Source organism: Diadema antillarum, unplaced genomic scaffold (genome assembly GCF_040938485.1).
Source record: "Diadema antillarum isolate AM-2024a unplaced genomic scaffold, OU_Dant_1.0 seq00000912_RagTag, whole genome shotgun sequence".
Lineage (NCBI taxonomy): Eukaryota > Metazoa > Echinodermata > Echinoidea > Diadematoida > Diadematidae > Diadema > Diadema antillarum.
This window is the reverse complement of record NW_027271768.1, coordinates 24,903-40,716: the sequence shown is the minus strand read 5'-3', so window position 1 is coordinate 40,716 and position 15,814 is coordinate 24,903. Positions and strand designations below refer to the sequence as shown.

Below are 15,814 nucleotides of genomic sequence, written 5' to 3'. Positions count from 1 at the left end.
TCTTTTTTTTTTTCCTTTCTCTCTCCCCGTTCTTTCCGTCTTTTTTGTCAAGTCGTGTCATGTCTTTTGTATTTCTCCTGTCTTGTTCCGTTCTGTCGTAAATTATATCTGTGATAAGTATTTGTAAATAAGTAATTCATAAGTTTGTTCATTTTTTGAGTGGTTCACAACATACAAGCTTGCTTTTTAGTGGACCTCTCAGTTCTTTTTTTTCTCAACTGAACCATAACTTTGTACTTTTTTGCCAGTATGCATTCTTTTGTTTATTTGTATCATATATCTTTTACAAAGTCGAATGTTTATGTTTATGATGTAATTCCAAATATATTATGCGTTATGTATGGGATTCTCAAAAATATCCGAGCCAGGCCGGCCTTCCCACTCCAAATTGTTCCCATGCTACTGGGGTCTTTAACTCCTTGTGTGTTGTGGTGTAAACCCACTGTGTGCTACATTATTCTGAGAATTCAACTTGCCACTTTTGGAAAACATTGTGTTTTGTCAAAGCTGTGTAACTTTTTTTTTATAGAAGCATTCATGCCAGTGATGTAGGAGAGTTGTAGAGAAATTCCAGCCAAGTAATAGACCAAGCTCTTTCATGTTTATTTCATGCCATGAAGTGTGTCTCTGCTTCTCTGGCAGGTTTATGTACAGTGGGAGTGCAGAATCAGCCAAGTAAAGTGCTATATACAAATTATTGTATGACAGAACTGTACCCTATGAAAGTGACTAGACAGCCAGTGACTGTATCAGAGATTGGCAAGCAAGTTTTGTTTTAAAACATGATGTCCATTTCTTGACCCATATATGAAGTTTGTTGCATTTCCTGTTCACAAGATAAGAAAACATGTACATATTGTTTTCTCAATATCTGTGGTAGATATGAAATTTCATGGACTTATCTCCACTACCTGTAATGTGAACTCATGCCAGACCATTTGTGACCCGGCGTCACAAAACCAACTAAAAAGTCACCACGCAAGGATTTTTAGTTAATGGCAGATTCCAAAAGAGTGTGCTTTTGAGTGCTGATTGGCACGGAAAACCTCATAGCATTGTACACACTGTCCAAAGTCCCTGGTACAGAAAAGATTAAGTGACCAATTTTGAAATGCATATTTGTGTTTTTCAGGGACATAGCACATGGCCTGGAGAATGTCCCCATCCCTGTGGTCAATGCTGTCAACAACGATGGCGTGCCGACAGATTTCCTGTACGTCAAGGACAACTGCGAGACGTCCAGGCTCAACATCGATAGGAACATCAAGCACATGCAGGTAAGATCTAAAGTCTTTCTGTCAGTCATTTCCATAATCTCTGTCAAAAATAGGCATAAATAATTTAAGGTCAGTTCTCTATCATCATGCTTAATGCTTGCTTGCTGTCATTGCATTTATGAAAGTGTTGAGTTCAGGACACTGTGTGAGGTTGGTAATGTGTGACTAGAAAGTGTCAGGAAATGAATACAGCTAGTAAGGATACTGTAGAAATAGCAATTTTCACGACATGAAACCTTCACAAATTTTACAAAGAATCAAAATTCACAAAGTCAAATGCTTACATTTTCCCCCTACACAATGCATTTGATGCCAGTTGAAATTAGTGAAGGCATCATGCTGTAAAATAGCAATTATCAGCAGTTTTGTACTGTGAAATTTTCTGGTATTATGTAAGTCTAAAGTGTAGACTGATACATACATTTGCTGCAGCAATCCATTATGTAGATACAACAGATACACTACATTTTTTTTTTTAAACAAATTCAGCTTTGAGCCGCACTGGATAAAAATGAACAATTAAATCAGCAAACTTGTATTTATATGCTGTTAAAAGGAAAATCTCCACTCTCAGTGATTAAACTATCTTTATTTGCATGTCAGTGTGAAAATGAATAGTGAGGATCAGATTCTCTTCCTCCTGTTCATCATGAGCACAAATTGCAGAATGAGAGAGTGTTATCACCCAAACGTTTTGTTTCTGTTTTTCCTGAAACTATGCCTTTATTGTAATATGGCCTGTCTCTCTGTCTTGTACACACACAAATAGTTACAGTTGTGTAATAACTCAGTACCAGAATGGTGCAATAAAATCACACTTTTAATGATTTTGCTGTACAAATTTTGTGTTGTAATTGCTAGTATCCTCATAACCTTTTCTATATGAAAAAACAGAGAAAAAAATCAGCTAGTGTTATCTACATAGACTCTTCGCTTTGATTAATCCCTGCAACTTCTTAGCTGTTACTTTTTTGTTTGTTTCATAAGATTTTTCCAAAAGAGATAAACAGTAATGCCAACTAATCCCTTTTTGCAGTATTTAGTACTGTATTTTTTTTTTGTTTTTGTGTATGTGTGTATTTTGTTTTGTTTTGTTTTGTTTTGTTTTTGTTTGATTTTTTTTTGTTTTCGTTTTTTTTTTTGGGGGGGGGGCAAAAATAAGTACGCAGGTTTTGTGGGAAAATACTGTATTCCCCAGACTGTGTTACTCTACATGTCTATTGTATGAAAAGTTGAAATTCCTGTTTTTCTACGGAAAACAAACCTTTTCAGCCCTCAGAATACTGCAGTGCTATTCGCAAGGTTGGCATCCCTGGTTAGAACAAACCAAGGAGGAGAGAAGTATTGAGTACATCAAATTAGATTGGTATGATAACCATCAATGATGATTAGTGTGTGAGAGGCACTGTCATTCAGGGAAAGGGTTAGTTTGAAAGCTGATCCCACCCCAGAAATGATTACGTATGAAGGAGGTGTTTGGTAGTAGCGAAAAAGGTCTTTGACCAAAACCCAACACCAGGGTTTCTTGATGCCATCGTCACAAATTGGTAATCTCCACCTCTCGTCAGTGTGAAGATAGCGTTACAGTTTAAACAGGGCAGGGCTAACTAAGGAGTTTGGTGGTGTTGACAGTGTGCTATGGGATGGATGAAACGACAGTATGAAATACCACAGTGTCATGGATACACTGTAATGCATCTTATTTCTCTCTTTCATGAATCCTTAGAGTTTTACTTAAAAAAAAAAAACTCGACATATTTTTGCATTCATGTATGGGCTGGCTACTGAGTAGGTTATTAACCTGTTGAGGACGAGTCCCGAGTATACTCGGGCAGGTGTCTATGGGAAATACGTGTTGTAGCAAAATCAGTCCGATCAGTGGGTTAAGAAACTGTTAAGTCATATCAGCATTCTTTGAGAAGTGAATGCATGCGATCTTAATGATATCGTGCTTTGAGATAGGTTTGTACATTCAAAAACTTCACATGAAGTTATAAATTTAAAAAAAAGTAAGATTTTCACAAAAGCACAATCACTACAATCATATGCTCTTCATAGTTGCGGTTGATGGAATGGTGACACTCATTGAACTAGTGGCTATATAGCAGTAAGTATGCAGTTTAGACATGGAAGAATGTTCATGATATCATGACATTCTTATTCATTTCTGGGATGCATCCTGTGCTGAAAAGGGGGAAAAAACAGAATATTTCAAATGTATTTAGTCCTTTCAATGTCATACATTTCAGAACCAGTTAGGGGAGGCACTTCTTACTCTCATGGTGCCATGCCTGCAACTGATGCAATGACACATGCTTCACCCTTTATGTGCCCAGACACTGAGCTTAACTTGCCAAACTTTTAATCCCTTCAAAATTGGCCTGGCTGTAAAGGAACCATGTCCACTCAGGTGTAACAGTGTGCCTCAGTCTACTATTAACAGGAAGGCTAATGTATCACAATAAGGATTAGGAGGTTGAATATGTAATCTCTGTTCTTTGTGCTAATTAGCAAACAAAGCACTCCAGTGTGTGTGCCACATTTAAGAGAAGCACATGTAAGGTTAAAGGGATGGTATAGTTTTGGTTGAGACCTAACTTCAGGTCTCTAAGATTCCTTGGTAAGATAATGAGAAATCTCTTATGAAATATAAAGAGCGTGGAATAAGAATTCAAGGTCTATTTGATGAAAATCGGTTTTGAAATGACTGACATATCCAAAACAAAGTGATTCTAATAAAAGATGAGACCCGCCTTTCAGTAGGATCGCATAGTTTTACTTTGTTCTTGAATATTTCTACCATTTCAAGACTGATTTTTATAAAACAAACTTTGAATTTCTCTTAGAATGGTATGGAGTTTCCTAGTATCTCGTAAAAAAGTTCTCAACTCCACCAATACTACACCATATCTTTAAACGATTTGTCATCTTCCCTCGTTCTAACGCTGCAGGGTTGTAACTGTGAGGATGATTGTTTCAGCGAGGCCTGTGCCTGCAGTCGCAGCAGTGTCAGGTGCTGGTATGACAAGGTAAGAACGGTCGGACGGCGACAGCTGGACCCTGAAAATGGCAACACTGTGCAGGTCAGACTGCCAGCCCATTAAAGCAACCAGAACTGACCATGGATATTCAATATTAATCAAGTCTGCATAATTTGCGAATGCTCAACCTCTCTCGGGCAGGCTTGCTTAGGAGTGTACGTTTATGATAACTAAAACAACTTGCCTTTACTATGGCCCATGTAAAGCATACGTGGTTGGAGACCTGTTTTTCACTTATTTTAGAGCATTTTTGGGCATCATGACTGGCAGTGAATTGGCTTGCATTTGGGCAGTAGTAGCTGTGTGTTAGCATACAACAGGAGAATTCTGTAGAAGCTGTGATGAAGTTAATTGTGTAGCAAAGGCACCATTCGCTACCTGCCTTACTTCCCTCCGATTAGATCTTTCTTTTATATATAGATTAGAGCAAGTCAGGAGCTAGTGGAAACGCTGGCAGTCGATCAAATTATGTATCATGTGTAATGGATGGATTGACATAGCTAGTGGATGAAAACTTATTTCTGTTTGATCATATGAACTTCAATAATGAACCAATAATTCAGTTCTTAGATCCTCACTATGTATCTATGCTATACTTGTGTCTTTATGTATGTATTCTATGCATGTATCAATATGTTGTACGTATTCATGCAAACAAAACAAATTTTCAGAAATGGAACCATGAAATCAGATTTGAAATGAATTGAGCGGTCATGGAGCAAGTTGATTAGTTCGTCTGCTGTTCATTGTTAATGAAGCAGAGTGTTTATAAAAGAGACAGATAACAAGCTCTGGTCGTTGGCTCTCCTCAGGACGGAAGGTTGATGCCGGACTTCAACTACCAGGAGCCGCCGATGATCTTTGAGTGTAACCGGGCGTGTCGCTGCTGGAGAAACTGCCGTAACCGGGTGGTGCAGAACGGCCTGCGTCAACACATGCAGGTGTTCCGCACCCCGTCCATGGGCTGGGCCGTGCGCACCATGCAGGACGTGCCCAGAGGGTCCTTCATCTGCGAGTGAGTTTGACAGTGCCATCTGTGCACTTGAATTGCACAGGGATCCATTAACTCATTAATTCGATAATCAGTGTTACGTTTGAAGCCATGTCATTATAAGGATATGATAACAATTACTTCATCTTCACATTAAATGGGCAGAAGGACTGGGAAATACTGCAGATTTAATGAAGTGGAATATTTTGAGCATTTTATTTTTCTTGCTTGGGCCATTCTCAATAGATATCCCTTGTTCATAAGTTCTTGGATGATAACATTTCTGTAAATATTTCAAAATAATGTCTTGAAAAAAATGTTAACAAAGTGAGAGGGTAGTATTTGTGCTAGGTATGTAATATAAATTTCAAAAAAAAATCCAATTTGTGAAATATCCCTTTGAAGTACCAAAAAATTTTCTGTTTTGAACTGAATTTCAGCACCGTCGTTAAGACCCATTTGGCATCCCTAAGTGTAACAGCCTTTTCTTGTTTGTATCATGTAAGAAGGGGGCAGGGAAATGAGACTCGATTCCATCAGTCATGCAAAATGCATGAAGTTTGATACAAAATAAGATCAATAAACTTGATTTAGGGAAAGTCCACCTGTGTCTGAGGTATCCAGGTGATACTGTTCAATTGTCATGTTCAAACACCAGGAGTAATGCAGCTAGTGTTATCACCTTGAGTTTAACAGCCTGTGTGGAAGATTTATGGCACCAATGGTCGAGAATTGGTCTCATGACCCATTGCAGGTCCTACATCCCCTCCCCTCACCTGCTCTCTCTCTCTGTCTACTAGGTACCTTGTCGCTCTCCAAATTTTAATCAAAATCTTGCCAGTCAATGGGGCATTATGCCCATTTATCATCCCGTCATGCGACGACCGCTAGATTCTCTCCCCCCAGTCTTTCGATGTGTTTGTCATTTCCGGTTTGTTTCTGGTTTGTGTCCCGTCTGTCGGTGTGACAGACCAAAAACGCGATGTCTCTCGGTGGAAAAATAAAGGCTTTACGTCCAATGGAAGTCTCAGTGGACACAATCATGAGGCAGACTGCATCATTACTGGTTTGTTACCTCACAATCCACGCCAAGAAATAATTGCAAAAACTATTTCAAATTCACACTCGTCTTAAAAGAAAATGTGATAAGATACCCAGAATGAAAAATGATTTTTTTTATGGCCATAACAGAAGTAAGGAAAGAAGTAGAAATACAACACTAATTAAAACATTGTAAAACACCTTGTTGCTACAGTTACCTGCAAGTTTGTATACTGTGAAATAGGATATATTCACGGCATGAAAATTTAGCGAATTGGAGCTGACGGCCTTTCTCACAGCATGAAATTTTCACGACGTGCCACCGGCATCCAATGTATATTGTGTAGGCAAAAACTTTCGCGTGCATTTTAATTTCGCAAAAGTTACCGCTCGCAAAATCAAAATGCACGCGAACATTCCTCGTTTTACAGTAAATGATATATGTCCCCTATGGTCTGAGCACTTTCTCCAAGAGTAGTTTCATTTTGTGTGTGCAGCATGTTTGAAACCTGTAGTCTTTACAAGAATGCTCATTCAAGGGGCCAACGACCTAGAGCTATGGCAGCAGAGGGCTCTTCAACATACTGCCACAGCAGACTTTTGAGCCCAACATAGAATAACCACAAACTTTGAACAGAGGGCAAAATTGTTTTCCATTTTTTGCTCTCAACATCCATCCATCCATCCATCCATCCATCCATCCATCTATCCATCCATCCATCCATCCATCCATCAACAATCAATCAATCAATCAATCAATCAATCAATCAATCAATCAATCAATCAATCAATCAATCAATCAATCAATCAATCATCCAATCAATCAATCAATCAATCAATCAATCAATCAATCAATCAATCAATCAATGAAAAGATGTGTTTGTTGAGAATGGCTAATTCTTCCCCTTCCACCATCTTTGTGGTGTAGTTTCTTATCACATCCTCATACAACCTTTGTATAGGGTGAAAAGCAGAAGGGTTTTAATGCCACCAGCCTCTTTCTCTCTGTTCCAGTTGCCCTTCTTCTTCTCAACTGATCATGCCGATTCCTCTGTACACATTGTCACGGCATGAGATGTTTGTCGCCCTCATGTGACCCTGGTAAACTCCTATATGGTGACACAGCATTTGCTCCTGTCCCAATTGCTCTCTTCTTATTTTCTTTGAGGACTTAGGGTTAGGGTTGTGGTAGGGTTTTAGATTAAGTTTGATGTGAGGGTTAGGATTAGGGTTATAAATGTTTGTGGGTAGAAGCTATGTTTGGTTTAGCGTGCAGATATTTCGTGGAACAGTCGTTGCAGGAGCAAATGTCATGGAACCTTCCTATACAGCGTACTCCCATTCAGACAAACACGGTTATAGCAAAATTCCAATTACAATGTAGTAAAATTTTAGGCTGCATCATTATCTGCTCTATGTTTTTCTATTGTTTATCTGTTCTGTTTTAACAAAATTTTAATATAACAAAAAGAAAGCTGCTGGCCCTAAGGACATCATGATAACAGGAGTCCACTGTATTATTTCTTGCCCAGGTATGCCGGTGAGCTGCTGTCAGATGCTGATGCTGACCAGAGACAGGATGACTCCTACCTCTTTGACCTAGACAACAGGGTAAACTCTTCATCTTGCTCATTTTTATGTTTTCCTCAGCGTTAGAAGCATAAAATGCTACTATAAAGTGTACTACTAATCAGAGTTTTGTAATATGGGCTGTATGTTCACAATTTTACTGTAGGGCTGTTGCCAATCCACCATCTTTGAATTCTCTTCTGATTTTACTGAGATTACTTTGATTTTTTGCGATGATCATCTGAAAATTTGTGAAGACTTCTGAATGATGACGCTTTGAAAAAGGACATTAGTTAAGTATCTTGAAATTCTTTTCTTGGCACATGTATGCAACTCATAAATTTTGAAATGTCTGCCAGTTCTCTTATCTTTGAGCTTAGAACCTTTGGTATGCTTTTTGCTCCTGTGTTAATATACACTTTGCCTAGATAGAAGTGTGCTTCTCAACCTGACTGAGTTTTGTAGAATTGTGTGACTGCGCATATCTAATGGGTCCCTTCATTTCTTACAACCCTTCATACACTCTTCACTCTCAGCTCTAAATAACTTTTGAAACGATCATGCCACTGCTTTGATTATTAGTATTGGCCATGAATAGAATGTGCTTAATGAGTGTGGACGATTTCAGCTTAATCTAATAATCCCTTCATTGTGGGTGCTACAATGGTTTGAAAGTTTTACATCGTGGTTTTTGTCCCATTCATTGCCAAAAGTGCAGGCTGGGGAGATTAAGTATTTGAATAGACCCTAAACTTCAAAGCCTCTTTCTTTCTCAGTACACACTTTCCAACAGTGTGTATGTTCTTTCCATTATTATTCAGATAGGTTTAATAGGGAAGTCCATTTGTATTGAGTTATACATCATCTTAAAGCTTAGAGTCTGCTCTTTTAGAATCTGCTCTTAACTAAAAATCCTTGTCTGGCGACTTGCTGATTTTGAGATGAAGAGTCACATCTGACTTGTTCTCAAGTTGTATGCATGTAAGAATAAGCATATGTCATGATTAATATGCCCCCAAAAATGATAATGATTGACTGTAGCCAATATAATCATGTTTCTAAATAATTTGTACTGCATTATTTGATTGTTTTGTTTTGTTTTGTTTTTCTTCAGGAGGGAGATGTATATTGTATAGATGCACGTTTCTATGGCAACGTCAGTCGATTCATCAACCACCGCTGCGAGCCCAACATTGTCCCGGTCAGGGTGTTCGTCGACCACCAGGACCTGCGGTTCCCGCGCATCGCGTTCTTTGCCTCGCGAGACATCCGGGCCTACGAGGAGTTAGGGTGAGTGACCCCTGAACTTTGTGACATCATAATGGTCCACACATCTGTCAGTGTCTCATCTATTTCACCTGTCAATCATACTGGGCTAAATTTTTCTAACTAACCTCCTTGGCCCGAATTCACGAAGGCGGTAAAATCTTTGTCCGTGGTTTAAACCATGGACAAAGACCGTAGTTTTGTATGGGGCACCAAGTGCCGCATGGCCTATTTCGTTACGAAATCAGTCATTACAGTATACGTAACAAAATAGGTCACGCGACACTTGGCGCCCCATACGTTTGTCCATGGTTTAAACCATGGACAATGACTGTACCACCTTTGTGAATTCGGGCCCTCATGTGTCCGGTTCTTTAGTCTTTCTTTGAACTACAATGTATTTCTGCGATAAATTTGGCGTCTCTTCAACACCAAGTCTTTACACCAACTCCACCAATGTTCAAGAGTGTCATTTGTGTGTGTGTGTGTCTGTCTGTCTGTCTGTCTGTCTGTGTGTGTGTGTCTGTATGTGTCTGTGTCTGTGTCTGTGTATGTCATTCTCAAAGTTATTATTTTGTCATTGTGGAGTGCTACCAAAATCTTTTCCTGCTTTTGTATGCAAGCCATATGTTCAAATTGATCGTTTGCGTGTACACTTTAATCAAATGCTGCTGGAAAATACTAGTAGTACATCCACTTTCGTGCAAGGCGATTTTTAATCAAATTTTCTGGGTTTTTTTTTTTTTGGTGCATTGATGCAAACATGAGTAAGCAATTGCGCAGCATGAATTTAGTAATCCACAAATATTATTTTGAGCTACTCAGCACAAAAATAATGATGCCTAGAGTAGCTACATTTGCTTCCCTTTCACACAAGTCTTCCACTCTTCTTACTTAATCCCTTCACATATCTACCAGAGATATAAACTCACTTCTTTTCTTTTCTTTTTTGCCGTATTTTGTAGTTTTTTTGCCAAGAAATACACAAAGTAACGTGGAAAATACTGTAGATTTTTTTTTCACTGAAAATCATAATTGCACATGTCTATTGCAGGAAATGCCAAAATACTGTTTACAAGGTTGGCATGCCTAACTTACATACATGCATATCACATGTTATTTTCCTCTGATGCCATATTTCACCCTTCAAACCATATTTCACCCTTCAAAGAATGCTTCTATGGAGAAAAGTGTTCAGCAAGGCAAAAGTTTTGTGGATGACATGTTTCCAATTCATATGTATCCATGGCAATTTGCGCCCGCACAGTTCTGTGCTGTTTATAGTAATGATAATCACGAGCAGTCGCAGTGCTATTCTTTTGCCGCGGTGCTTTCCACCTCGCACAATGCACACCAGTAATCAGCCCACCTGAGCCTGCCTTTTTCCTGGAAGACTCGCATTTATTGTGAGTCACAGTGACAGCAGGCTACCATGGCAACAAAATCAGCTGAGATGTTGTTGCCATGGTAGCAGAAGTAGTTGTTGTTATTGTTTTGTTTTGTTTTTTAATGTGTGTGTGTGTGTGTGTGTGTGTGTGTGTTCCAAGTGCTCCCAGAGATTGTGTCCTGGTAAATGGTAGTCCAGCAATGGAGATGAGAATGATGACAAAGACTTTGATTACTATGGCAACAAAGATGATTTTGTCTGTGGCGGTGATGATAATGATAGCAGTGATAATGGTGTATTGATGTACGTGATTCTTTTTTTTTTTTTTTTTTTTTTTTTTTTTTTTGGGGGGGGGGGTTGTAACGGACCAGATTAAAGGAGACCTCTGGATGATTTTCAGATTTTTACATTTGAACAACTATAAATTAGTTATTCTGAGGCCAGTGTTTCAAAATTTATGATAATTAGGATGAAGAATAAGAATATTTTCAAAAATTTAGAACAAATTGCAATGAATAAGGATGATGACATTGCAGGGTAACCATAAGAATGCATGAGTTGGGGCTCAAGGAAGCAGAACAAACAAAAGAAGGCATGCATAGATTATACACAGGTGAACTCACAAGCAAGCTGTATTGTAATGACATTACACTGCTACATTTCTGAAATATGTGAACCTCCTATGTCATCATCCTTATTCGGTGTAATTTGTTGAAGGTTCTTGAAAATATTGTTTCTCTGCACAAGAACCACAATAAATTCCATAAATCTATACATGGAGCTGTTGATTTATACACTACATGATGTGAAATTATGAAAAATCATCTGGAATACCCCTTTAATCAACATACTGTGTGGAAAAAGTCACTGTTGTAATGGCAGTGCTTATGTAAATCCAAATTTTGAGGTAATTTTAGTTGATATGCTGATGATCACAGAAAGTGAGTTGATCATGATAATTTATGGCAATAAGGGCTCATGGATGTGATTGCTTTTGGCAATGAAAACTTGGATATCTCTTTTGATGAAAAAGTTTATGTAGCACCTTTTTAGCAAGGTCATTAATGTTTACAACAATGACAGTAAAGATTGTGATGATGGTCATGGTTTAAAAAAAAAAAAAAAAAAAAAAAAAAAGATGGCAGTGGTAGTGGTGATAATGGTGATAGTGATGGTGGTTCTCATAATGGTAGTATAAACTTGACATTACTGAGGTACCTGCTACAACAAGGACTGCCATCTCATCTGTATTGCTACAGTTTCGAAATTTCTGTCATCTACACATTACCTCTAGTTTCAAGATAGATGACATGACTACAACTCTTGTACGTGTACCTTATGCAACCAGGACTTTACACCTCAAATTCTGTCCAAGTTAAGATTCTTCGTTGTTTTCAACAAACAACATGATGAGATGTGATGGATATTAGGAAATAGATACACTGTATAGGAGTGAATATGTTCAACCTTTCCAGTGTTGCTAAAAACCATCTGTATGAAAGGATGGTGGTATGCCATGAATGGATGACTCTAGTGTCAATTTTTCACCAATTAATACCAGTGAAGATCAAGATTAAAATGTCTCTGCACTTAATTGCAGCTTTCTATGAATGAGAGACCAATTATTCAGAGATATTTCAGAAGGAAGGATATGTACTGATTTGTTAATGTTTCATAGTCACTCTGTAGGGTGATACTCAATTTAAGCAGTCATTTGATCTTCACTATCAGGTATGTACTTTTTGCTAAATTTATATCATTATCTCATTACTACCACAAGCTCCAAAAAGGGTAAAATTTCAGAAGGAGCAGGTGGTGTTGTACAATCACTTGTGTTTGAGATATCTTTTATCAGTCTAAAGTGGCAACCCAAAAAATTGAATAATACCTCATGCAAATATGCAGCCCCTGTCCTAATCAAATTGCAACGTGTGCAATTTCCCTTCATTAAAGATTTGTATGTACTTTAGCGTGGGTGGTTACAACATGTTGCGTACTGGAGTGAAGAAATCAGTGAAATGATTTTTGTGTATGATCTTTGTTAGCATGTTTTAAAGACCCTTGGCTGTAATTTACCAGCGATGACTCCCAAAAATTTATTTATTTGGGCACTTTCCCTACAAGGCATAATCTGAAATTGTAATTAGGTTTGTATCACATCTTTGGGTCCAGGTTCCAACCTCTGTCACCAATGTGTTGAAATTCTTGTATTTTTTTTTTTACCTTGTCCTCAAAAGTTGACTCGTTTGTCGTAAAAAGTTGACTCATTAGAGAGTTCGGTTCCAATTTCAGCATCTAACCTAGACTGGTTTACTTGTGTTTTCAAATGAAGGGGTTTTCCGCTCTTCAGACCTAAAGAGGAGCTGCTCAATTCTCATAGAGATTTGAATAAATTTGAATGTTACATGAGTCTATTGAAAGAGTGTATAGTTTTAGATGAGCTCCTCAAAGATGACAGAGCATACATTATTATATTGGCAACCCCCTTTCAAAAAAAAAAAAAAAGATGAAAAGAAGCAGGTCTATGGTAGGTTTTATTTTTTCAGCTTTTCTTAAAGTCATTGTCGTAGTAACCAATCCTTCCCTATTCCTACCCCAACCCTCTAGAAAGTCTAATCTAGAAAGTCTACCTTTCCCCTCCCCAACCCTATAATATCCCTTGCATAAGCCTCTGGCTATTCTATACTAACCTTCTTTTTTTTTTCTTCTTCTTCTTTTTTTTTTCGGGGGGGGGGGGGGGGGTTATTGGGTCCGCGTACTTAAAGGAAACCTTGGATAATAACTTTTAATGAGGATAGCCTGATAGCCTTTAATCCTCCTTCATAAGTCTTTACAGATGGCATCCTTCCCCCATTTCTTCTGTCAAATACTAGTAAACTAAAAACTGAGAAGAATTTCCATCAAGCAAGGCAGGCAGTCAAAGAGGCTGGTATTAGTGGGGGTAGCAGTGAACATGTGAATCTAGATCATTCCTTACCCCTTTTACTCCCAAGAAACTAGCATGGTTTATGTACATCTTCAAACCTGTGCATATCTGCCCAAGTTCTTTATATTTTCATTTTGTTTTTGTTCAGGTTTTTGTCCCCCTTTTTTTTTTTCCAGACACTTAATGCACGACTTTACAGGGAAGCAAATGCAAATTGTGTACTCTGCATTCAGATCTATGCTGGACGGAGAAGCTCCTCTCGCATAGCCAGCGGGAGAGAAAAATCTGAAATTCGCATATTAAAGGTTGCCATGGTTACCTAAGCTGCTAAAGCCTCAGTTTTACTTTTCAATGCATAAATTTGTGGTGATTGTGAAGCATCTGCAGCTTCTGTTCACAATAATGTAGGGGGAAATAATACTGATGTCTGCACGGCATATGGCAATTCCAGCCTCAACTAGTTACGAACTTACATTGTACATCAAGTCACTTTTTTTTTTTTCATGCTCTGTATTTTAGATATCTTCTTGTGTTATTGTGTTTTATTTTGTCTTTTATATTTTTTCCCTGTGCTTACTTTTTTTTTTGTCCAACAAACTGCAGTAGTACACCATCGCTATGATATGGAAATCTTTTTCCATTTCTTATGTTTTATAGGAGTAGAAAATCTATTTGGATCATCATTACAGTATAGCACGAGAACTTGTATTATTGATTGTACACCTAGTCTTTTCTGACAGCATCAAGCTGTATTCATTTTGAGTGCAATTCCACATTGTGTTTACATTGATTGTTGATGAGTAGACCCAAAAAAAAACACCAAAAAAAAACCTGAATTGATGAACAGAACAGCAGTAGTGTTGTTTAATTGGACTTTTAATGAAAATATCACAAAATTGTAAGGTTTTTTTTACATTGCTTTAACCAGACAGTGCCTTGGGTTGCCAGTTGGAAAGTTCTCAGCACTTGTAACATGTAGGGCTATCATATTTTTGAGAGAGAAAATAAATGTAGTCTTGAATATGTAAATATGATGAAAAAAAAATTAGTTTGAGAGTATTTCTAATATTCATTATTTCAAATAAATATTTATAAATATTTTCTTGGTCTCTGTGTGTCATGAAGAAAATACCCCCAGCTGTGTTTGATGTCACTACACTCTTTGCTCTTTGAAAAATATGAAGTCAAAAAGACAATAACATGCTTTTGAAATAAGTGAATTTTAGAGGTGTGTTATTGCAGTAAGTATTGTATGCACTATGTAGCTTGTGAGTGCAGTATAGTAGGGAAGAAACCTTATTCATTTTGTAGCATTTGAAATACATTGTGTAGCCTGTCATGACACTTGTGATTGCCCATAAAATTAGCGGAACCATTGATTCAAATCAAGTGCAAATCTTAACCCAAAAAGTGCTGTGCCTTGCCTCTCTAACGTGTGGAAATGAAGGACCCTTTGTGGAAAGTGACAAAGCAATATTCACATGGCTTGTGCAGCAAAGAGTTTCTGTCGCTTTTCAACCATGTGACTGACCGAGGCGGAGAATTCCTCCCTTGTCCGTCCCATTGGCACACCTGCACTGACCTGTCAGATTTGACACTTTCTGCAAAGGTCACTACGTTCAAAAAAAAAAAAAAATGTCAGCTAGATTCCATTGGCAGGTCGTCACAACGTATTCGACTATGTCAAGCAGGAGTGTTTAAAGTGAACAGCATTTGCCCACAGCTAATTGAGCAAGTAGATGCTTTGACCATACTATACACACGCATACACACACACACACACACACACACACACACGGATACGCAAACACACAGACACATACACACATGCACGCACATTCTGGAACACGTGTAATGATGCTACAAGCCTTTCCTGTAAGTCTTCATATTTCAACAGACTTGCACGGCAAGCTGCACACTGCAGGAGCTCTCCTTGATCATAAGCAGAAGTTGAATTTTTGTAATCCTCATATTAGCAATTCTGAAGTTTATTGCACATTGCACGAGAAACATGATGAATTCATTACATCTCTATGAAATCAGAAGAAATCATAAATGTATTTATAATACAGATACACAGAAGATAGAAGATGCTGTATTTTCAAATATTTTCAAAGATATTTCCAGTAGATTCAAAGTTAATCAAGTATTTTTTTTAAAATCAAAAATACGCAGAAAGAATCATGTATTTTGTCAACATGGTGTATTGGTCATTTAGTTATATTATTCTATTTCCTTCTTTACATTTGTATGTTTGTATGTACATTTGGAGACTGTTAAGATGATTTTTGTGCCTGAGTGCATGACAATAAATAA

At 37.8% G+C, this 15,814-nt stretch overlaps 1 protein-coding gene across 1 annotated transcript in view; it reads left to right on the top strand.

Moving 5' to 3' along the window:
* Positions 1-15,814, top strand: part of LOC139741262 (histone-lysine N-methyltransferase EHMT2-like) — a 71,821-nt gene that overhangs the window by 33,767 nt on the left and 22,240 nt on the right. Inside the window, exons 19-23 of the mRNA XM_071651858.1 lie at positions 1,133-1,277; positions 4,229-4,306; positions 5,131-5,333; positions 7,883-7,961; positions 9,034-9,209. Coding sequence (XP_071507959.1) covers positions 1,133-1,277; positions 4,229-4,306; positions 5,131-5,333; positions 7,883-7,961; positions 9,034-9,209 — 681 coding nt within the window. The remainder of the gene's footprint in view (positions 1-1,132; positions 1,278-4,228; positions 4,307-5,130; positions 5,334-7,882; positions 7,962-9,033; positions 9,210-15,814) is intronic.